The sequence below is a fragment of the Trachemys scripta genome, chromosome 9 (genome assembly GCF_013100865.1).
Source record: "Trachemys scripta elegans isolate TJP31775 chromosome 9, CAS_Tse_1.0, whole genome shotgun sequence".
Lineage (NCBI taxonomy): Eukaryota > Metazoa > Chordata > Testudines > Emydidae > Trachemys > Trachemys scripta.
The window spans coordinates 53,860,558-53,882,952 of NC_048306.1; the positions used below are offsets into that span (position 1 = coordinate 53,860,558).

Genomic DNA, 22,395 nt, shown 5'->3' on the forward strand with positions numbered 1-22,395 from the left:
GTGTTGTATGTATTCAAACATTACAGCTAGAAACAATCTTACGCCCCAAATGCCCACTAACCTCATCCGTAGATTCTGCACTTTGAGCTCCATTACAAATGGATGTCTTCAGATACCTACTGGTCAGCTGGGATGGCAATTTAATTAGATTGGCAACTCCTTGTACAGTCTTAGTCAATTTAGAGATAACATAATCTAAAAAAAAAAAAAAACCAAACAGGAAGACCATAAAACATTTGGTCTACATAAGGATTTTTTCACTTTTTAAATTCAAGCACTCTCAGCTAGAGTATCATTGCATGCAAAAGTTTACACTTCAGGTTATTCAGAACATTATCAACCTTTTCAGGCTTTATTTACATGTATCCTTGACTGGTTGGGAAAACAGTAATCCCTTAAACTCTAGGGGACAAGCTTTTCAAAGACTATTTTTACTATTGAAAATACAAAAGCAACATTCAGCCAGCCTGATGGTAGCACTCAAGGTTAGCAGTTATATTTGGCTCCATATCCTCTAGCAAAACAGGGTATTTTTTTAAAGTCAGAAATTAAGTTATACTCTGGAGGTCAGCATTTATCTGAAAATAAGAGTATGATATTTAAGCATAGAAGTTTCATGCTATGTATTGTTCACAGATACTAGTTAAAATTGCTAAATACCAATTTGCTCTGTTTACGGAGACTTGTACACTGTTCAAAGTGAGGGGTAGTGGTGGAACAAAAAAAAGACCCTTTTATAATTTTGGTTTCCCCAAGGACTTTCTCCAACCCTCAAAAATGCATTAACTTATGAGGATACCACTGCCACTAAGTGACAGCCAATATTCTCAGAGAGAACAGCAATGTCCTTTGTCAGGCAAAATACCTAAAGATAGATCTTACTTTTCATCAGTACTTGTGCTGGAAGTAGACCTTAAGCAGAAAGGACTTCAGTGTCCACATCTCCATCTTTTCAGTCAAGAGACTGATGACTAGTTAGGTCCATCTCAAGTCATTTCAGATGGAAACAATATCTGCTCTGTTTTAACTATCTAGTGCGTAAAAAGTGGTGGAGCTGCAGATAGTTTGTACCCTCGCCCACATGCAAAGTGAAAAATGGGTCAGTATTAAGGGCACCACAGGGAAGTATTTTGGTGAGAGCTAATGGAGGTTAGTGGAAAGTGCAAGGCAAAAATAAGAGTGCCCTCTTCTTCCTCCCTATTCCTTCCCTTTTGGGAGAAATGGGGCACTTCTTTGCCAAGGACAGCATGTATCCATCCATGACAGCTTTGCTACACCCTCTTAGTCCCAACCTCTCCCCTTGTAATCTAGCTCTACTCTACCTCCTCCTCCTCCCCTCCAACTCATGTTGAATGTATAACGTTTTCCCCAGGAACTCAACCTAGCCTTCCCAGCTCCCAACTCAGAACCTTCCCAACTCCATCAGCTCCCTGCAACCAGCTCCAAAACACCCAAACTCTCCCCTAGAAAGAAAAAAACTCTGCCTCGCCTTGCTTAGCCTCTCAACAGCTCAGAATCCCTTCCCAAATCCCCCTTAGGCTCAGACACCTTTCACCACATGCAGCTCAGAATTCTTTCCCACCCAGTTAAACACAAATGCTATTTGTTTCAGAGTCAGGAAATGAAGAACAGATGCAGCAAGGAGCATATGACTGGGATTTGAAATGCATCAAAGTGTTATGCCCTGCTCTAGCCTCCTCTCTGCGCTTCCTGAAGTTTGTGCGCTCATGCCAGAAGTCCAGTGGCACTTTGTGTACTGCAGCACCACAGACTTCTCTCCCCACCACAGTGGCAGCATGCAGTACAGCACCCTGCAGTAAATTAGCCCACTTGCAGATATAACATGGGTGGGACTTAGCCCCATTAGCTCCCGATGATCCCCTCTTGTGGCCATCTATACAACTTGAGTGCCTTTCTAGAAGTAGCAAGTGAGGAGGGGTTTGAAGAACCATGCAGGTTATTTCAATGTTCATAAATATTGAAACAAAAGCTCCGGACTCCTGGGTACATGAGAAAGATCTAGTCTCTAAAAAACATTAGACAAGTAGTGAGATAAGCACTAATGCAATACCTAATCTTTGTCTCTTTGCTTGCCTCTGGTTAGGGTCCTCCACAGACGCCTGAATGCTGAGGAAAGAACAGACCAAAGAGTTATTTGTAGTAATAGACAAGTGTTCTAAATGAGTCCCCTCCCTTACAGTCTCCAAATACAACCCAAATTAGTTTACCTGCCCGCAGGGCATTTCTTTACAGCCAGCCATCAAGACTGTATAGACTTCCATACAGGAATCTATTAAAGTCCCATAAGGCTGTAGCCACTGCAGAACTGACCACCACAATCTGTGCACATACTATGCAGGGTCCCAAAGAGTGCCCCATGTACTCACAGACATGACTTCATATAGGCACCTTAAGTAACGTGCCCCACATGCATCCAGTAACACACATTGGCAAAGGCACATTTAGGTAATGTAATTGAATGCAGTTCATTTAAGTTTGTTACTAGCTGCAGAGTGCAATGCTCATGTGGGTAAAGTTTGTCTCCTCCCTCAAAAAAAGGAAATAGTTTTGTCAGCCTTAATACAATTGGGGTAAATAGAGATGTTTGTACACAGGATTAAGACCCTAAAAATCACTACATAATCTATATTAAATGAGTTAAATAGCATGCTGATTAGAATACAAGATATGAGAGAGAGAGAGAGAGAGAGGAAGGAAAAAGCCACTACACTCGAATTCATAAACATTTAAGTTATACTTGTTGCTATGCCAGTGAAGTGACTGTTCTCATGCACCAGTTTCCTAAAGTCAGTCTCAGATACACAAGATGCTGTTTCAAAATGACAAAACTAGTTAATTATAAGAGCATAACCTTTTGCAAGACTTCAAAGTTAGATCTTAAAGTTTATGTTCAATGGCTCCCTACCTGATTTTAGAGAAGGTGGAATTCATACTTCCCCTTTTCTGGGAAGAGAGTGATTTCTTTCAAATGGTTTTAGTCCACTTCAGGTCAGGTCTATACCAGGGGTTCTCAACCTTTTTCTTTCTGATGCCCCCCCTTAACATGCTATAAAATCCACAGCCCACTTGTGCCACAACTGTTTTCTGCATATAAAAGCCAGGGCTGGCATTAAGGGGTAGCAAGCAGGGAAACTGCCTGGGGCCCATGCCACAAGGGCCCCCATAAAGCTAAGTTGCTCAGGCTTCTGCTTCAGCCCCGGGCAGTGGGGCTCAGGGCCCAGGTCTTCAGCCCTGCACAGCAGGGCTTAGGCTTTCTGCCCTGGGCCCCAGTGAATCTAACACTGATCCTGCTTGGCAGACCCCCTGAAACCTGCTTGTAGCCCCGGATACCTAGTTGAGAACCACTGGTCTATACTGCAATCTTTTGCCAGCTGGCTGTGTCTGTCATGGGTGTGATTTGTGACCAACATAGCTATGGCTACAAAAATCTTGTGACATGGTAGTACCAGCAAAGCTGTACTATTGCTGATCTAGCTTCTCAGTCGTAGTGTGAGGTCCTGATATCACTTATTGTCTCATTAGTTCCATTCTGGGTAAAACATCTCTCCTGTGTTTCCTATTCCTTTCTTATGCAGTGCCAATTTGCTATGTGCTTTACAGATAAGTTCGAAGATAATATGGTGAGCCAGGAGTTAAACAGTCAATAAACATGCAGTTAAAGATGCAACAAGAAGCAAGGATTAAACCCCACCATTCAATTGCCATCTTTATTAATCTATTGTTTGGGAGAGAGTTTAATAAACTATTTCCAAGCCCTTATTTAGAAAGTTTGATGGTCTCTTTAATAATGCTTACTTTTTTCACTTTTTAATTCTCATTGTTCTACTGTTCCTCCTTTTTTAGTATTCAATAGGACTACTGATGCAAATACCAACACAGGGTTGAAAGACTCAACATTTGCAAACATATTTGCATTTGGTTTCTTTGCAGTGTTGTAGCCATGTTGGTCCCAGGATATGAGACAAGATAGGTTAGGTAATATCTTTTATTGGACCAACTTCTGTTGGTGGAAGGGACAAGCCTTTGAGCGTCACGGACTTGCTCTTCAGGTCTGGAGAAGGTAAACCAGAGTGTTTAAACCCAATACAAGTTGGGACAGATTATTAAGCATATGGGGTTCATACATGCTGTAGAAGACCACTTAAAAAGTGAGCAATAAGGGTTAACAGGCAGCGAGGTGTGTTACAACTTCTTGTAATGAGCTATAAAGCCAGTTTCTCTGTTAATTCCATGTTAATTCTGTCTAACAGAGATACGAATTTAAGTTCCCAAACTTGTCTTTTGAAGGTGTTGTGCAGGTTTCCTTTGAGGATGAGGACTGAGATTTCAGAAACTGACAACTCCATATCTGACAAATGCTCACCCATAGGGAATATGGTGTTTTTTGCCTTGTTATTTTTCTGAGAGTGTTCATTCGAGCGCACAGGAATTTTCTGGTTTCACCCACATTGTTGTTGGGGCATTTGATGCCTGGATGAGGTATGGATTGCAATTGTCTGATACCTTTTACAGGTTTCAAGTGTGGGGTGATAGGTGACAAGGGTGTGTGGTCAGTGGGTTTCTTTTTCTGTATTAAAGCAGGTTCTCAGGGTATTTGGGTGTCCCTTTTCCATGATGCAATCTACTTCTCTGTTGGAGTGTCCTTGTTCGGTGAAAGCGGTTTTAAGGAAGTCTGGGATATACACCTCTCTTCAGAGAGAATTCTGTAGTGCCCGGCTGTAGCTAACAGATTTGTTGGTGTGTTTTTTGGGGGGGGAGGAAGAGGGCGGAAGAGAGAGGGAGGAGGAGGAAAGGGTGTTTGGTGGATCTGTGAAGGTAATGGTGGTGATCCATGGGTTTCTTGTAAATAGTCTTTGTAGGGTTCCATTGTTGAAGCTCACCATGGTGGCCAGGAAGTTGATGCTGGCATGGGACTGTTCTGGAGAGTTTGATGGATGGGTGGTGGTTGAAGTTATAGAGAAAAATCTATGGCGGGAGTTTAGATCATCTGTTCAGAGAATGAAAATATCATTGATGTATCTCAGTGTATATCATTGGTTTCATGGTGCATTCTTCCAGAAATTCTTCCAGGTGGCCCATGAAGAGGCTGGGGTATTGGGGGGAGCCATCTAGTCCAAACCTTAGGAAAAGTCATGGGTACTGAGTATTCATTGTTAAATGCGAAGTTGTTGTGAGAGAATGAAATGGATTAGTCTAGTGATGAGTTTAGGCCAGATTTCCAAGTGTTGTACGTTCTCTTGTAGGTATGAGACACAAATAGCAATGCCATCATGGGGAAGGATGGTGGTGTACAGGGAGGTGACAGATAGTAATCTGTGGGAGGTTGCTAATGTTGTAGACTTTCTGGAAGGAGTTAATAGTATTTTGGAGGAAGCTGGCCCTTTCTGTGGTAAGTGATCTGAGGTGGTGAGTGGTTTCTGTAAATCCTGATATTCCTTCAGTAGGAGTGCTATGGCCAGATATGATGGGTCTGCCTGGCTTCCCTGGGGAGGCATGTAGAAGGTTCTGGGGAGTGGGTTTGCAGGAAATAATGTAAAGTTTTTCTTGGAGTCGTTGGGGAAGGCTCTGATGGCATCTTTACATTCCTATGTGAACTGCTTTCTTTAGCTTTCAACTGAAGTTTTAAGTCACTATTTGCATAAAGTCTTTAAAATGCTGAGGCTAAGTCTAGGTGAAAATTTCAGAATACAAAGGCCAAGATTTTCGAGTGATTAGTAATCCTGGGTGCTGCAATTTTTTTTTGACACCCTACTTGAGACACTCTGAAGGAGTCTGATTCTCAGAGGGTGGGCACTCAGTGCTTTCTGAAAGTCAGATGCCCCCTTGAAGTAAATATCATGTTAGAGCTCCAAAGCCCCAAGAAAAGGGGAAGAGCCTGACCAAGTATGGCTTCAGCTTGTTTGTTCTTTTTTATCCTTTATCATAAGTGTGCTGCCACATACTTGACCTAAACTTCTGAAATTAACCTGTCAAGTAAGGGGATCAGATCAGAAGAGGCAAAGTAATCAAATGAAAAACTTTTACACTACTGTCCCCTCTTCACTTCTCCCAAGCTCCAACTAGGGCAGGGCTCAGCAACCTTTGGCACACGGCCCACCAGGGTAAGCCCTGGGGCAGGTCTGTTTACCTGCCGCGTCTGCAGGTTTGGCCAATTGCAGCTCCCACTGGCCATGGTTTGCCGTTCCAGGCCAATGGGGCTGTGGGAAGGGCAGCCAGCACATCCCTCGGCCCACGCTGCTTCTGACAGCCCCCACTGGCCTGGAGCAGCGAACCGCGGCCAGTGGGAGCTGCAATCTGCCAAACCTGCAGACACAGCAGGTAAAGAAACTGGCCCGGCCTGCCAGGGGGCTTACCCTGGTGGGCCATGTGCCAAAGGTTGCCAATCCTTGAACTAGGGACTAATTCACCTCCACTACCTATTTTTCCTAGTTACTTATAAGGACCTCTGACAGGGTATGACTGCCCTGTAGCACTCCCTGCTGTTTAAGTGTGGCATCTCCCCAGTGTTTTCTGGCTCTCCCAGGGATCAAGCGGCTCAGCCGCCAAGTGGTTCACTGAGTTCAATCCTTTTGGGATAACAAATCCTGACAGAAAGCCCCAAACAGAAGGTGGTTCTGGCATTCAGGGTTTCTCCGAGACCTGCCTTCTGGTCCCTATTCCCCATACCTTCTGGGTTACCTTTCACCTCTGGGTTTCCTTAAAAAGGAACCCCAGCCCTCCGACAGACTAGTTCAGGCAGTTACTATCTCTTCTCATTAACCCAGGAGCCCCAGCTCTCCTCCTTTAAGCTAGGATGGAAGTTAGCCAGTTATAGGGCCTTAGCCAGCTGCTCCCTCAGCTGAACCCTTCCACCTCCCCAATTAGTCCTCAGGCTCAGAGGGTTCTGTGGGCCAGTCATCTTCTCCTGCTGGTGTCTGCCCTGCTACAAAGGAAGAGGTATTTATTGCTGGTCCTCTTCTCCCAGCTCATCCCCAACTGGCTGGGTGAGAAGGGAGCCTTGACTTGTCCTCTCTGCAAGGCTCCCAAGCCCTATGCCCTTAAAAACACAGTAACAGATTTCATTCCAAGTACCTGGGACTGCTTCCTCTCTACCATTATCTCCTACATCCATGTGTCTCTGTCTTGGACATTTCAAAAACCTAAAAAAAGGGCCACAGCAAAGTGATGTAGTGGGCTAACCTCAAGTCACTACTGCCCTTAAGAGGGCAGGCTACCCTGTCATAGGCCACATAGAACTTGTATCTGAGCACCTCACACTCTTTAATTACACCACCAGTTAGGTAAGGAAGTGCTATTAATCCCATTTTTCAGATGGAGAACAGACACCCAAAGAAACTGAGAAAGTAAGTGACTCAGCCCAGGTTTCAAAGGAAGCACATGGTGAAGCAAGTTCTTGAACGTAACATTCAAGTTCCAGGCTCTGCCCTTACACTCGGCCATCCCAACTCTCATGTAGAGAGGACTATCAAATGGCCAATATAGATCCAATAACTGTGCATAAGACATGAATGAAAAGTATATTTTTTGGTCCATAATATAAATATATTGAAGGTGTGAAAGCAGAGGATTTTTAGGCAAAGTCTACTTCTTTAAAGCACAATGGCCTGGTAGTTCGTACATAGTTGGAGTAGGACAGAGAGGCTCAAAGTATCCTTGTGTATCAACAGCTCAATTTCAACAAGTGAGCAAAGTCAGTTCACCCCTTTAATGAAAACTGACAGCACATTTCCCAGCAGACAGATCATTACACTGCTCTACAGCCAAAATGCTTCTGAAATAAGTGTAGTCAAACTTTACTAATTCTGGGTCACTGAGAACGAAAATTGTTGATTGGCTCTAGTTTTCAAGATATGCTATTGGGTCAGTATATACCACCCTTGACTTGGGAACGGCGGAGGATAAGTGAGTTATAAAGGGAAAGGATCTCAATTTAAACCAGAAATGACTAAAATACATCTTTGACTGGATCTATGAATAAATCTATGACTGGGTTTGGACAGTACTTGCTTTTTAGGCAAAACAATGAATGATGCAATCTGAAGCTGGTATTGTGTCATACATGATATGAATTGCATCATGTTATTCCTAGAAGTCATGGATGATGCAATCATAATGAAGCTTACATCACTCTGCTGAACAAATTGCCCTATATCAGCTCTGGAAATCATACAGTGTCGTGCTCTTATTTGTCAGTGTTTTATTTTGCAAAGGGACACATTTCTGTTTAGCCAAAGTGAGCAGAGATGCCTCGTACTTGTGTGAACAGTGCAGATAACTTCTGCTATGTTTGTGGTGAAGTGACTTTTGCATCACAAAAGCGCAGTATCACCTTTATTTTGGCTGCAAAATTGGAGATCAGGACAAGAGGTGGGCCCCACACATATGCTGCAACACTTGTGCAACAAATCTTCGCCAGTGGTTGAACAGCCAAAGGAAATCTATGCCTTTTGCAGTGCCAATGATTTGGAGATAGAGCCAACAGATCATACCAGCAATTGTTACTTCTGCATGGTGCCTCCAGTTGGGAAAGGTGTGTCGAAGAAAAAGTGGACTGTGCATTATCCAAACGTTCCATCAGCTATATGCCCAGTACCCCACGGAGAAAGACTGATTCTGGTGCATCAGGAACCGGCATTCTCACTGGAGTCAGACAAGGAAGAGGATGAAACTTCCGGTCCTGCACCATCAATGTCACAGGACCCACATTTTCTCCCAACCTCCTCCTCTGAACCACACCTCATAACACAAGGTGAACTGAATGACCTTGTCAGGGATTTGGAACTACCCAAGAGTAAGGCAGAGCTGTTGGGCTCCAGACTACAGCAGTGGAGTCTCCTGGCAGGTGATGTTAGGATTTCCATGTTCCGTGACCGTCAAAAGGATCTTGTCCCATTCTTCTTTATGGAAGGTGATCTTGTAGCCTGCAACATCGATGGTGTGATGGCAGCCCTCAACATGGTTCACGATCCAGATGAGTGGAGACTGTTCATTGATTCGTCGAAAGACGAGTCTTAAAGCTGTTTTACTGCATAATGGCAATGTTTTGCCATCAATTCCAGTTGGTCATGCAGTCCATATGAAGGAAACCTATGACAACATGAAACAACTTTTGAGGTGCATAAACTATGACCAACATCAGTGGCAGCTTTGTGGAGATTTGAAGGTTGTTGCCCTCTTGCTTGGTCTACAGACTGGATACACAAAGTACTGCTGTTTTCTCTGCGAATGGGCTAGTCGTGCAAGAGATTCCCACTACATCAAGAAAGATTGGCCACTCCGACAGTCATTGGAGCCTGGGAGGAAAAAAGTGTTCAGCATCCACCACTTGTTGAATCAAGGAAGATTTTGTTACCATCTTTACACATCAAGCTGGGTCTGATGAAGAACTTTGTCAAGGCCATTGATATAACACAAGCAGCTTTCAAGTACCTCCGTGGAAAATTTCCAAGGTTAAGTGAAGCTAAGATAAAGGAAGGTGTCTTTGTTGGTCCTCAGATTCGTGAACTTCAACATTATGCATTTGAGCATGCACTGCGTGGCAAGGAAAAGACGGCATGGAAAGCCTTCCAGTTAGTGGCAATAAATTTTCTCAGAAACAACAAGGCAACTACAGGTTGTTGGTGGAAAACCTCCTCAAGGCATACAAAGCCTTGGTTGCAACATGTCACTAAAGATACATTTTTTGCACTCTCATCTAGATTTTTTTCCACCGAACTGTGGAGCAGTAAGCGACGAGCACGGTGAGCGATTTCACCAGGATATTGCAACAACGGAGAAACGTTATCAGGGCAAATGGAGCCCATCAATGCTTGCAGACTATTGCTGGACAGTGACAAGAGATGCTCCATTTTATGAATACAAGAGACAAGCCAAGAAGCACCGAATAGACACTGAATAGGACTAAACTATGTACATAATAGTTTTTTGCCTTTTGTTTCATAATAAATTTTATTTATATAACCCTTTTGCTGATTTTTAAAGTGTTACATAAACAGGATAGGTGAAATATCATCATGTAAAGCAACCATAAACACATGAAAAGACCTAGGTTTACAATTTATGATTAAAAATCTACACAATATACATAGACATAAAATGTAAAAACTTAAATATCTTAGAAACAGTAGCCAGTTTTAATTGTCATTTGAATTCAGCACATCAAAATACATAATAAAATGTGCTATTTATCTCTGAAGCAGATGACTTCTCAAAAATTGTAGACCAGTGTTATCAGTTAAGGCCTGGTCTACACCTAAAACGTAGACTGACAGAGCTACATCACTCAGGGTATGAAAGATTCACACTTCTGAGACACACAGTTAAGCTGACCTAAGCAGGAATATAGGCACCGCTAGGGCGACAGAAGAATTCTCTCGACCTAGCTACCACCTCTCAAGTGAGTGGATTCACCACAGTGACAAAACCCTTTCTATCACTGTCATGTCTACACTGCTGTGCTGCAGCTGTGTTGTAGTGTAGCCATACCCTAAAGTAAAAGTCTTTTCTATGCTATATTCAGTGTACAATATTCACAGTTGTCAAATATTTAACTCTGTGGTAAGACAATTCAAGTATTTAGCTCTTCTGTTCAAGTTAATTTTCCCTCTAGCTTTCACAGAGTATTCAACAGTTGGGTGATGGTCATCTTTAGATTTTGTCCATTATTAGGTGATCAATTGTGTGCCAAATCAGGCTCTGATCACTGAGCACAACTAACTGCCCCTTTCCCTTCAACAGTTTGAGTGTAACTTCTGAGGGCTGTTTACACTAGAAATGATAGCAGCTTTGCTGTTGTAGCATTGACACTTATTACAGCAATGAAAGAGGTTCTTCTGTCACAGAAGTAAGTCCGCCTCTCTGAAAAACAGTAGCGAGGTCAATCGAAAAATTCCTCCATCAACCTAGCAGTGTCTACAATGGGACTTAGGTTGGCTTAACCACATTTTTCACAGCTTCAACCAATGTAGTTAAGTTAACCTAACTTTGTAGCATAAACCAGGCCTGAAGAAGAAAGTCAGAAATTCTCAAGCATAGATTCCGACTTTAAGGCCAGAAAACACCATCATGAGTCCAGTCTGACTTCCTGCACATCATGGCTGCAGAACCTCACCCACCCACTCTAGTCACTCAGCCAGATATTATGGTTCTATTACCGAAGTCCTCAAATCTTGATTTAGAGAGTTTAAGTTAGAGAATCCACCATTTACTCAAATTCAGCAGTTCTCAAACTGGGCTGGGACCCCAAAGTGGGTCACAACCCCATTTTAATGGGATTGCCAGCCCTGGCTTTAGACTTGCTGGGATCCAAGGCCAGAGCTGAAGCCAAAGCTCGAGCCCCACCACCCGAGATCAAAACCCAAGGGTTTCAGCCTTGAGTGGTGGGGCTCAGGTTACAGGCCCCCTGCCTGGGGCTGAAGCCCTTGGGTTTGAGCTTTGGCCTCCCAAATCCAGGGCGATGGGGCTTGTGCTTTGGCCCCCGTCTGGGGCAGGGGGCCTGGTTAGGCTCAGGCTTTGGTCCTCCCTCCTGGGATCATGTAGTAATTTTTGTTGTCAGAAGGGGGTCGGGGTGCAATTAAGTTTGAGAACCCCTGCTCTAGTTCAAGCCAGCAAGTGACTTGTGCCCCAGGCTGCAGAGGAAGGTAAAAAAGCCCAGGGTCTCTGCCAACCTGAGTTGGGCAAAAATTCCTTCCTGACCCCATATATGGCAATCAGTTAGACCCTGAGCATATAGGTGAGACCCACCAGCCAGACACCTGGAAAAGAATTCTCTGTAGTAACTCAGAGACCTACCTATCTGATAACTTCAACAGCCAGAGATAGGGTATTTGCTAAGAGCAGTCACAGATGGATGGGCCATCTGTCATTGTAGGCAATCGTACCTCCCCTCCAGTTTTGAAACCAGTTAGGTTCTTTGGTCCCCCACTGCTCCCCTTGAAAGGCTGTTCCAGAACTTCACTCCTCTGATGGTTTGTTTAAGGTTTAAGATCCAAGGGGTTTGGATCTGTATTCACCAGATCCACAAAACTTCCTCATGGATAGACTTTACAAACACACAAACTCCTCTGATGGTTACAGGAGTAACAACAGCCAATGAGCAAAGACCAGAAAGCAGGAACCCTGAGTTTACTTCCCACTCCGTACCCCCCCACACACACACACCCCCCCAAAAAAAAAAAAGACACTAGATATCACCTATCTTTCATTGTCACAATTTAACCTTTACCACTGGCTTGATGGAGGGAGGAGTAAGGACCACATGTCAGATAGCATTTGAAATGCAAGCTAAAAAGCTGGATCAGGATTTTAAACTTAGATGATCCAGATGTAGGAGCCAGCACCCCCAGTAAGCCAATGTTAGTGTCCCTCCTGCTTTGACAGGACAGTCCCCATCAATGTTCATCACTGTAATATGTATTTTATTTTCTTTACTAACATTACAAAAAAGCCAGGCTTTATATTCGTGGAACAACCCTTACATATACGTACGTAAGATCAGGCCCTGTCCTTTTCATACCCTTTTTTCCAAATCAGTGTGAAGGGCAGTTGGTTGGGACATACAACTTAATGCTGTAAAAAAGAAGTCAAATTTTCATTTGTTAATTCCAAAGAGATTAATACTGCACTCCAGATGTACAGTACAATAATGGTTAAGTGTTTCTCCCTCCCTTATTTAATCCCCCTTGCCCAACCCTAATCCATGGCTTTTCACCCTTCCTCCATTGTAGCAGCACTGCCTATGCTTCTACATTCTGCTCCTGATGTGCACATGTAACAGGTAAAACAGGAAGTGAAGCACTGATCAAGAACAAAAACCAGCTATAGAACTAAGGGGCTCCATGCAGGGTCTCTCTCCAGAAGACAAGACAACCACCAAGAGCGACTTTTGGTAAAGCACCCTCCCCTCTAGCAATCTGACATTTCCTAATTTTTGAATGCTTGACTTTGCAACCTAAACAGATTTCTTGTCACAGTTTATAAAAAGTGACTGTTTTTCTATGTTGCTTTTTTAAAAACAAATTGCGTGCAGCTAATCCCTTCTTTACTTCCTCTTTCAAACCTCAGAGTTTAAACCCACCAACACAGACCTCTGCCACGTAAGCCAGAGGACTAACTACATTAGCTGGCAGTAGCAGAAAACTTTTCTGTGGACTGCCCCACTAGACAAGGACACATAACCAAGTGCTTTGACATTACATATGCATGAGCAGTCCTTGTTTCAGTGTTACATATGCACAAATAGCCCACAATAAATATTTGTCACACAGACAGCTAGAACTTACAGTTGAGTTTGTGGGAGGATAAGAATTCCCCCCTCATTTCTTTTTTTCTAGAAACAGTCTAGAGAGAATAAGGATGGATGAAGTTGAGCTGTTATTCAGTGTAGATGGCAAGGAAATTAAACAGGCTCTCGGTATGGCCCAAAAATTAAATGAATACTTGGACTCTGTTTTCCATAAGGATAATATGGAACATGGGCTCAAAGGCAGGATGGCTAATGGAAGTGAATGCACAGAAATGGAAGTTACCACATCTGAGGTGGAAGAAAAACTTAAAGAGCTTAATGCACTCAAACGGGGGGGGGGGGGGGGGAGGGGGGGGAAGAAAAAGAAACAAAAAAATTTCCTCCCCAAAATTCGCAAAAAACGGGCACATGGGATTGCTAGTCCAGTAGCAAGGATTCCCCCCCCCCCCCCCCTTTAAAATCTATTCGGGGATAGCTATTCAGTCATATGGTACTAACGTCCTACCTATATTTAAGAAAGAGAAAGTTATCCAAGCAATTAGACCTGTTAGTCTCACTTCAGTAGAATGCAAGGAACAAACTGAAAGAAAAAATAATTCAATTCATGGCAGTAAATAGGAAAGGGGCTGGAATGCAACCCGAGTTTACCAAAAGTAGATGATTCCAGGCTAACCTGATCTTTTTTGGGCAGCAATGTGCAAATTAAATTTGCTGATGAAACAAAGTCAGGAGGCATCGTCAAAACAGAGGAGGATTGGAATATTGTATAGGAAGATCTGGATGACCTTGAAGGCTAAAGTGACAGAAATGGGATGAAAGTCAATAGTCCAAAGTGTAAGATCATGCACTTGGGGGCTAATAATTTCTGCTACACCTGGGGGCTCATCAGTTGGAAACAGAGGAGAAAGACCTGGGTGTGTGGAAACCTCATTTGGAATACCGTGTACAATTCCAGTCACCCATATTCAGGAACAATCAATTCAAACTGAAGCAGATGCAGAGAAGAGCTACTGCAGAGGGCTCATCTTATGATAGAAGACTTGAAGATCCTGGCTTGTTTAACTTAACAAGAAGGCTGAATGGATCTGATTGCTCTCCAAAAAAACCAGAGAGGTAAACACCCAAGAGGGTGAAGACTTTGGCACAAGGAGGAAAAAAAAAAAAAAAAAAAAAAAAACAGTAGAAATTGGCCATGAACTAATTCAGCCTGGAGATTAGAACGACGTTTCTAACCAACAGAGGAGTGAGGCTCTGGAACTGCCTCCCTGTACAAATTGTAGGGGCAAAACAACTTAATTCGTTTTAAGAGAACTGGACAAATTGTGTGTGTGAGATTATACAGAGTTGCTTCTAATAGTAGGGGGCAGAGTTCAGCACCACTGGTGCTCCCTACTGGTTACATGTTCCTAAAAGCTTATGATTCAGGGCTTCAGCCAGCCACTGCAGGCATCAGGATGGATTCCCCCCTGCACCTCCTCCTCCCAACACACACTGATTCTGAAGGACAACGTTTGGTCTCCTTCCTCTGAAGGAAGGATCAGTGATAGCCACGACTGAACATGAGACATTGGATGGGGCACTGATCATATTATCTGAGGTGCTTGACTGGCTCTTTCTTGCTCCCACACTCAGGGTCCAACTGATCTCTATATCTGGTGTTGGGAAGGAATTTTCCCCCAGGTTAGATTGGCAGTGACCATGGGGATTTTTACTCTTCCTCTGCAGTGTATGGATGCAGGTTATTTGCCAGGATTATCTGTTTCTCTCACAATCATTTCCCTGCCATTCCAAGAGCCTCAGGTGTTGGTACACATCAGTCCCTCCTAGTCTCTCCCTGGGACACAACAGTTTAGTCTCCCAAGGGCTGTAATACTTTGGTCTAATTCTGGTTGTTGGGTTTGGTGAATAGGTGCGGGGTGGTGCTGGTGGTCTGAGATACAGGAGGTCAAACTAGATCTGATGGTCCCTTCGGGCCTTGAACTCAATGACTTTGACAGAGGGGCTAAGTAGCCTAGAGTTGGATCTTCCACAGTAGAGTTCTGGATTATATTCCCAGAGTGTGTAACCTGTGAGGCCATGCTTGCTTCATGCGTGAAGCCTTTGTAACTCTTAATATGTTTTAGTAGAGGGAGAAGTCTAAGTTTCAGTGCAACTGGTCATCCCTTAAGTCAAAGGGTATTTTGAGGAGAATATGTCTGTTTTCAGCCTCTGGCACCAGAAGTGAATTCCCTGCTCGACTACATGCTTTAGCAATTATTCTGTTTTTGGATGCCAATAGAGCAAGGACATTCTAAATTTGCCATGAAGGATTTCATCTTTTGCCTCTCAATAACCATGCAGCAAGATTAATAGCCAAAGTACAGTAACTCCCCACTTAACGTCCTCTTGCTTAACATTGTTTCGATCTTACGCCCCTGCTCCATTACAGAACATGCTCATTTAAAGTTGTGCGATGCTCCGCTAGTCATTTGGCTGCCAGCTTTGTCCACAGCTAGCAGCCCCGTTATCAGCTCCTCTACGCGTCCCTCCCCTCCCCCCAGCGCCTCCCGCGCACTGGCAGACCTGCGGATCAGCGCCTTCCCCCTGCTCCCCCCTCTGTTCAGGGAGCAGGGAGGGGAAGGAGTGAGGACTTGGCATGCAGGCTCCCTCTCCCTCCCTACTGAACACCGCAAACCAGCTGACTGCTGCAGGAGGGGGTAGGAGGAGCGAGGACATGGCATGTGGAGGAAAGGGGTAGGAGGTGGGGAGGGAAAGAAGTGTGGGTTAAGGGTGGGGGCTTGGGGGAAGGGCGGGAGTGGGCAGGCCACATGTTATGGTTTGGTGCGTGGTTGCTGGTGAGAATATGCTTAAGGCTGGCGGGTTGTCTGTGGGCAAGGACTGGCCTGCCTCCCAAGGTCTGTGAAAGTGAGGGATCATTGTCCAGGATGGGTTGTAGATCACTGATGATGCGTTGGAGAGGTTTAAGCTGAGGACTGTAGGTGATGGCCAGTGGAGTTCTGTTGGTTTCTTTTCTGGGCCTGTCTTGTAGCTGGTGGGTACACGTCTGGCTCTGTTGATTTATTTATTTCCTTGTGTGGGTATCGTAGTTTTGAGAATGCTTGGTGAAGATCTTGTAGGTGTTGGTCTCTGTCTGAGGGGTTGGAGCAGATGCGGTTGTACCTCAGCACTTGGCTGTAGACGATGGATCTTGTGGCGTGTCTGGGGTGGAAGCTGGAGGCATGAAGGTAGGCATAGTGGTCGGTGGGTTTTCGATATAGGGTGGTGTTAACGTGGCCATCGCTTATTTGTACTGTGGTGTCTAGAAAGTGGACCTCCCGTGTAGATTGGTCCAGGCTGAGGTTGACGGTGGGGTGGAAGCTGTTGAAATCATGGTGGAATTCTTCCAGGGTCTCCTTCCCATGGGTCCAGATGATGAAGATGTCATCAATGTAGCGTAGGTAGAGAAGGGGCATGAGTGGATGAGAGCTGAGGAAGCATTGTTCCAAGTCAGCCATAAAAATGTTGGCATATTGTGGGGCCATGCAGGTGCCCATAGCGGTGCCACAGGTCTGGAGGTATATATTGTCACCAAATTTGAAATAATTTGGTGTGAGGATAAAGTCAGAGCTCAGCAACAAGTTGTGCTGTGTCATCAGGGATACTGTTCCTGATAGCTTGTATTCCATCTGTGTGTGGGATGTTTGTGTAGAGAGCCTCTACATCCATGATGGCTAGGATGGTGTTTTCTGGGAGGTCACCAATGCATAGTAGTTTTCTCAGGAAATCAGTGGTGTCACGGAGATAGCTGGGCGTGCTGGTGGCGTAGGGTCTGAGTAGGGAGTCTACATATCCAGACAGTACTTCAGTGAGAGTGCCAATGCCCGAGATGATGGGCGTCCAGGATTTCCAGGTTTGTGGATCTCAGGTAGTAGATAGAGCCCCGACCGGGGTTATTCTAAGGGTATGTTGATTTGTTCCTGCGTTAGTGTAGGGAGTGTCCTGAGTAGATGGTGCAGTTTCTTAGTGTATTCCTCAGTGGGATCTGAGGAAAGTGGCCTGTAGAACCAACCCATGCAACAAACCTCGATGCCAACTCTGCCCACATATCTACACCAGCAACACCATCACAGGACCTAACCAGATCAGCTACATCATCACCGGCTCATTTACCTGCACGTCCACCAATGTTATGCCATCATATGCCAGCAATGCCCCTCTGCTATGTACATTGGCCAAACTGGACAGTCACTACGCAAGAGGATAAATGGACACAAGTCAGATATCAGGAATGGCAATATACAAAATTGTAGGAGAACACTTCAACCTCCCTGGCCACACAATAGCAGATGTAAAGGTAGCCATTTTACAGCAAAAAAACTTCAGGACCAGACTCCAAAAAGAAACTGCTGAGCTCCAGTTCATTTGCAAATTTGACACCATCAGATCAGGATTAAACAAAGACTGTGAATGGCTATCCAACTACAGAAGCAGTTTCTCCTCCCTTGGTGTTCACACCTCAACTGCTAGCAGAGTACCTCACCCTCCCTGATTGAACTAACCTCGTTATCTCCATACTGGTTTATACCTGCCTCTGGAAATTTCCATTACTTGCATCTGAAGAAGTGAGGTTCTTACCCACAAAAGCTTATGCTCCCAATACTTCTGTTAGTCTTAAAGGTGCCACAGGACCCTCTGTTGCTTTTTAAGGTGCTTTGCACATCCTGCCAGCGATAAAAGGCCTCAACTACCAAAACAAAGCTTGTTTTCCAATATGACCAATCATGGGACAAACTTTGGAAGAGGCCTCATGTTATTTTCATCTTGATGCCATCACCACCATTGATACAAAATTTATATCCACATCCAATCCACAAAAATAGTCTGTGGATACCCGCATCCATGGATATGAAGCAGATATCCCCAGATTTGCCAGGGCTCTAAATCACATCTTCAGGCTTTAATACTTTTTGAAAAGACTATCCTTTAATCACATCAATCAGTACTTCCAAATGTGTTAAGCCTGTAGATTGTAAGAGTTCAAATTCTGAACTTGTCAAAAACCACGTCTCTGCACAAGTCCTCTTGCTTACTTGGTAAGGTGCTGAGGACACTAGAAAATGCTGGACTCAAGAATGCATGTGGATCCTTTTTCCTTAACCAGCATACTAATCAGAGCTACAACTAGCGCTACCAGATGTCTGAATGTTCTGGGAAACGCACTACTCACAATGGACCTGAATACAAATTGCCATAGTACAATCTGAGAAAACTTGAGTCTTCCTAATCAGACTAGGAAACAGGCATCTGCAGGGCCTGTGAAAGCCAAGTTCTTAAGTGAGTATAAACAGTGAACATTGAAACTAGTATTCCCAGTTCCAGTTGGTTCCTGTTCATGTACCAGTTGGTTCTCTGAAGTTGAGTGCAGTGTTAATATCATTTATTTCAAAATAAATAGGAAAGTTAGGTTCCTGGAATTATACTTTTCTTAAGAACCTTCTCCATAGCTTCTGTTTCTAAGAAAAGTCAGATGCTTCTTCCATACTACTACTTTTGGAAGAAGGAACATGACTCAGAAACTGAAGTGACAGATGAAATATAAAAGCTTAGTTCAAAATTGGGGGGGCTGTAACCTTGGGCCTGGACAGCCTCATGAACTCAAAAGTCAAGAGTTTAAAATTCAGCACAGGATTGTGGATATGCAGGAATTTCTTCTATTACACACACCAGTCTTGCTACTTCCCCAGAGCAAGACTGAAAATGAAGCTCAACATGGAAAACTAAAGAAAAAGATTAACACAGATTCAGTTGGAGTGAGAACATTAGGAAGCAGTAACGTTAACAGAAAACTAAGGGTTATGGACAGAAAACTGGGCCCACGTTTGCAATACAATATAGCAGTAAAGAATAATACAACTTTGGATTTTATAGTCAAGTGCATCAGGTCAGAGCAGGAGGCAACTGTCCCTCTGTTCAGTGCTCTGGCTTGACCCCAGCCAGAATACTGCATTCTGGTACTGAGGTAAATACTGCCAAAAGGACAAACTGAAGGAAATTCTGAGAAAAGCAATAAGATTTACAAGTGTATGGGGGGGACGGGGGGGGGGGACGGGGGGGAAGGGGAGAGGCATGCAGAGAAAAACATTTTTAAATCTTCCCTCCTAAATAAGTAATGTTGCATAGGATTCCTAAGTAGACAGGTATGATCAAATCTTTCAGACACTGGGAAACTTCACACAAAAGGAAGGAGAATGAGCAGTACAAGGGGATATAACTGCAATTAAGAGGATTAAAAAAAAAAATCAAGTTCAGGCTGAATATCAGGAAAAAAAAGATTTGTGATAGTGATATTTCAAACCTCCCCCCTTTGAGATATTTAAAGCAAACAGAATAAAGCACTAGATAGTATCCTATGGACCAGAGTCTTGCTTCTCTAACCTCAATGGTTCAATTTCTCATACTGCCCATCAGTCACTTTTTACAGAGTTAGTAGTGCCTAGGTTCCTGCACAGGTTATGCACATAAGGCTTTCTTCATGGTTCGCTGCAGGAGTGAGAGTAGAGTGAACAAGACTGTTAGTTTACCCTTCAAAATCATAGTTGTTTAAAGATGATCAAGGAGCAAATATACACAAGGTGAAAAGACAACCAAAAATTCTCAGCAGAAAAAAAGAACAAAAATTATATAGTTCCCAGTAAACACTGACTAGAAGTGTTTAACTGCTAGCCTCAAAGGGACACCAACAATTTCAAAGTCACACCTGTCAGATGATTTACCACCTAGCATCCAAGATTACTATAGCTGAACACACACAACACACCACACAACAACCACCCCACCCCACCACACACCACTTTTTCAGCTGTATCACTTGTGTTTTTGAGTTGTGTGTCCAATCAGTGTAATTGTTTCCTCTATACAGTCAGTTCCTACTTTTATTTGTTGGGTCTTACACACAGCAATAAGGGAGTGAAAACATTTTTCAAAATAAAAAAAAAAAGAGTAAAACCATAAGAGGCAACAGGGAACACCTGTTCAAGTTCTTAAAGGCAGTCTTAAACTAAATACAATATTCCTATTTAGATTTCAAGTTGAATAGGAACATAATTGATTTAATTGACAAACATTCCAAAATAACCTTCTACTATAAAGTTTTTGAAACCAACACAAATCAAGCCTTGTAGAGCATATAATATTCTTTACAATTTATTCTCCAACTCTGGGAATTCACAAAATAATTGCTTTCACCTTCAAAGCAATTAGAGTCAGACATACTCAATATGCTAGGCATATACCTACCTCTGCCCCCAAATTCATAAGCCATGTTTGCCTTCATGAAAGACAGTCAGACAGTTCTCCCCATACCAATGACAGATCAACTATTTAGGACCTTATTTAGGTCTTCATTAGGTCACCTATATTAGCTCAACATGAGGTTCAAATGTCTGTTCAACATTTTCAAATACATTTCATGAATCAGTGATCGTGGGAAGTAAATTACATGCAACCACCAAGAGTTGAGGGGAGGGGGGGTCCCACGAGAAGCTGGGCGGTTTGCTGGTGTTAGTGGTCGATGGGAAGCGGCTGTGGGATGTCTGGGCAGGGCCACCTTAGGAATGTTAAAGAGTCTGGTGGCACCTTAAAGACTAACAGATTTATTTGGGCATAAGCTTTCGTGAGTAAAAACCTCACTTCTTCGGATGCATAGAGTCATAGAAGTCGAAGAAGTGAGGTTTTTACTCACGAAAGCTTATGCCCAAATAAATCTGTTAGTCTTTAAGGTGCCACCAGACTCTTTGTTGTTTTTGTAGATACAGACTAACACGGCTACCCCCTGATACTTAGGAATGTTACAGCCCTAGAGAAACTGGAGTAAGTGCACCCCAAGCCCGGCAGAAGCAAGAGGCTTTACTATTTCGATTATGCAGGGTCTGGGTTTGAGGCCGAAGGCGGACAGGCTTCAGGCGCGGGGGTGCGAGGCTGCAGCGCTGCTGTACGGCGCGCCAAGGCGCAGCAAACCCGCTCCCTGCTCCAGCAGTGTCCCGTGGCGGTGGGGAGCAGACCCGGCCGGGCGCAGGCGGCAGCTCCAGGGTGCTGCAGCAGAAGACGCTGGCGTCCAACTCTCGGTACAACAGCAGCGTCCGTTCCCACGCCGACGGCTCAGGCTGGGGCTCGAGCACGGAACAGGCCCAAGCCAGACCAAGCCCCCGGCCCCTCCCCCGCCAGGGTCCAGTACACGGTGCCGGGAGCGCGGGGACCCGCCACGGGGGGGGGCTGCAAAACCGCCCGCCGAGCCCCGGAGCATCCGCCAAGCAGCGAGACTCACTGACCTGTGGTACCGTCTCTTCCGCGGGGTGGGGGGCGGCGTGTCCCGGCGGGGGGCGCTGGGGAAGAGCAGGGAGCGCAGCGCTTCCACCAGCCATTTGTACATAGGCCTCAGCCAACGGAGGCGGAACTGCGTCTAATCCCCGCGACTGCGTGACGTCACGGACAGAGCCCTACCCCCCCCCGGCAGCAGCGGCGCGCTTGTAGTCTGCCGTCCGAATCGCCTTTACCTGCGCGAGGTCGCCGCGCCCAGCAACGCCCTCCTCAGGGGCCTGTTCGGCTGTGATTGGGGGAGAGAAGGGAGAGGCGGGGACCGAGCGCCGCCAGCGTCTGCATCACCTTTGCTGTGGGAGCGCGCGCCTCAGGCCCAGGGCGGGGCGACTAGTGCTCCGCACCCAGTCCGTCACCGACCCCGGCGCCCAGCCACTGGCCGAGTCAGGTCACCGCTCGCCCTTGCCGCCAATATCAGCACGCCCACAATCCGTGTCAAGAGTCCCTCTAGTGCAGTGGTTCCCAAACTGGGGTTCGCAGAATGTTACAGGGGGTTTGCCCGAAAAAAAAAAAAAAAAAAAATCACTCATGGTGGACAGAGGACCCCAGGTATTGGAGACAGCAGGTGGGACTCGGTTGCAGGGCAGACACCCCAAGCCCCAGGGAGAGCGGGGCTGGGCAGTTGGGGTTGGCAGCCTGAGCCCTGCCCCTGTCAGCGGGGTAGCCGGCAGCCCGAACCCCAGCGCTCTGCGGGGGGCTGGCAGGCCAAACTCCAGGAAGAGCAGGGCCGGCAGTTGGGGCATCCATCACACTAAGGAAATTTAAACTTAAATCCCTGA

At 44.9% G+C, this 22,395-nt stretch overlaps 1 protein-coding gene across 4 annotated transcripts in view; it reads right to left on the reverse strand.

The window, feature by feature from the left end:
* The window catches only part of SENP2 (SUMO specific peptidase 2), a 53,840-nt gene extending 32,131 nt beyond the window's left edge, over positions 1–21,709 (reverse strand). For 3 of the 4 annotated variants that reach the window (XM_034781154.1, XM_034781152.1, XM_034781155.1), the window contains exons 1-3: positions 21,571–21,709; positions 2,072–2,127; positions 62–195 (exon numbers count right to left, since the gene is read on the reverse strand). In XM_034781154.1, the coding sequence (XP_034637045.1) occupies positions 62–195; positions 2,072–2,127; positions 21,571–21,671 (291 nt within the window). In that variant the 5' untranslated portion in view covers positions 21,672–21,709. Of the gene's footprint in view, positions 1–61; positions 196–2,071; positions 2,128–12,507; positions 12,557–21,570 lie in introns of those variants that run through there. The other variant, XM_034781153.1, reaches the window with a different exon arrangement.
* Positions 21,710–22,395: the final 686 nt, after the last annotated feature.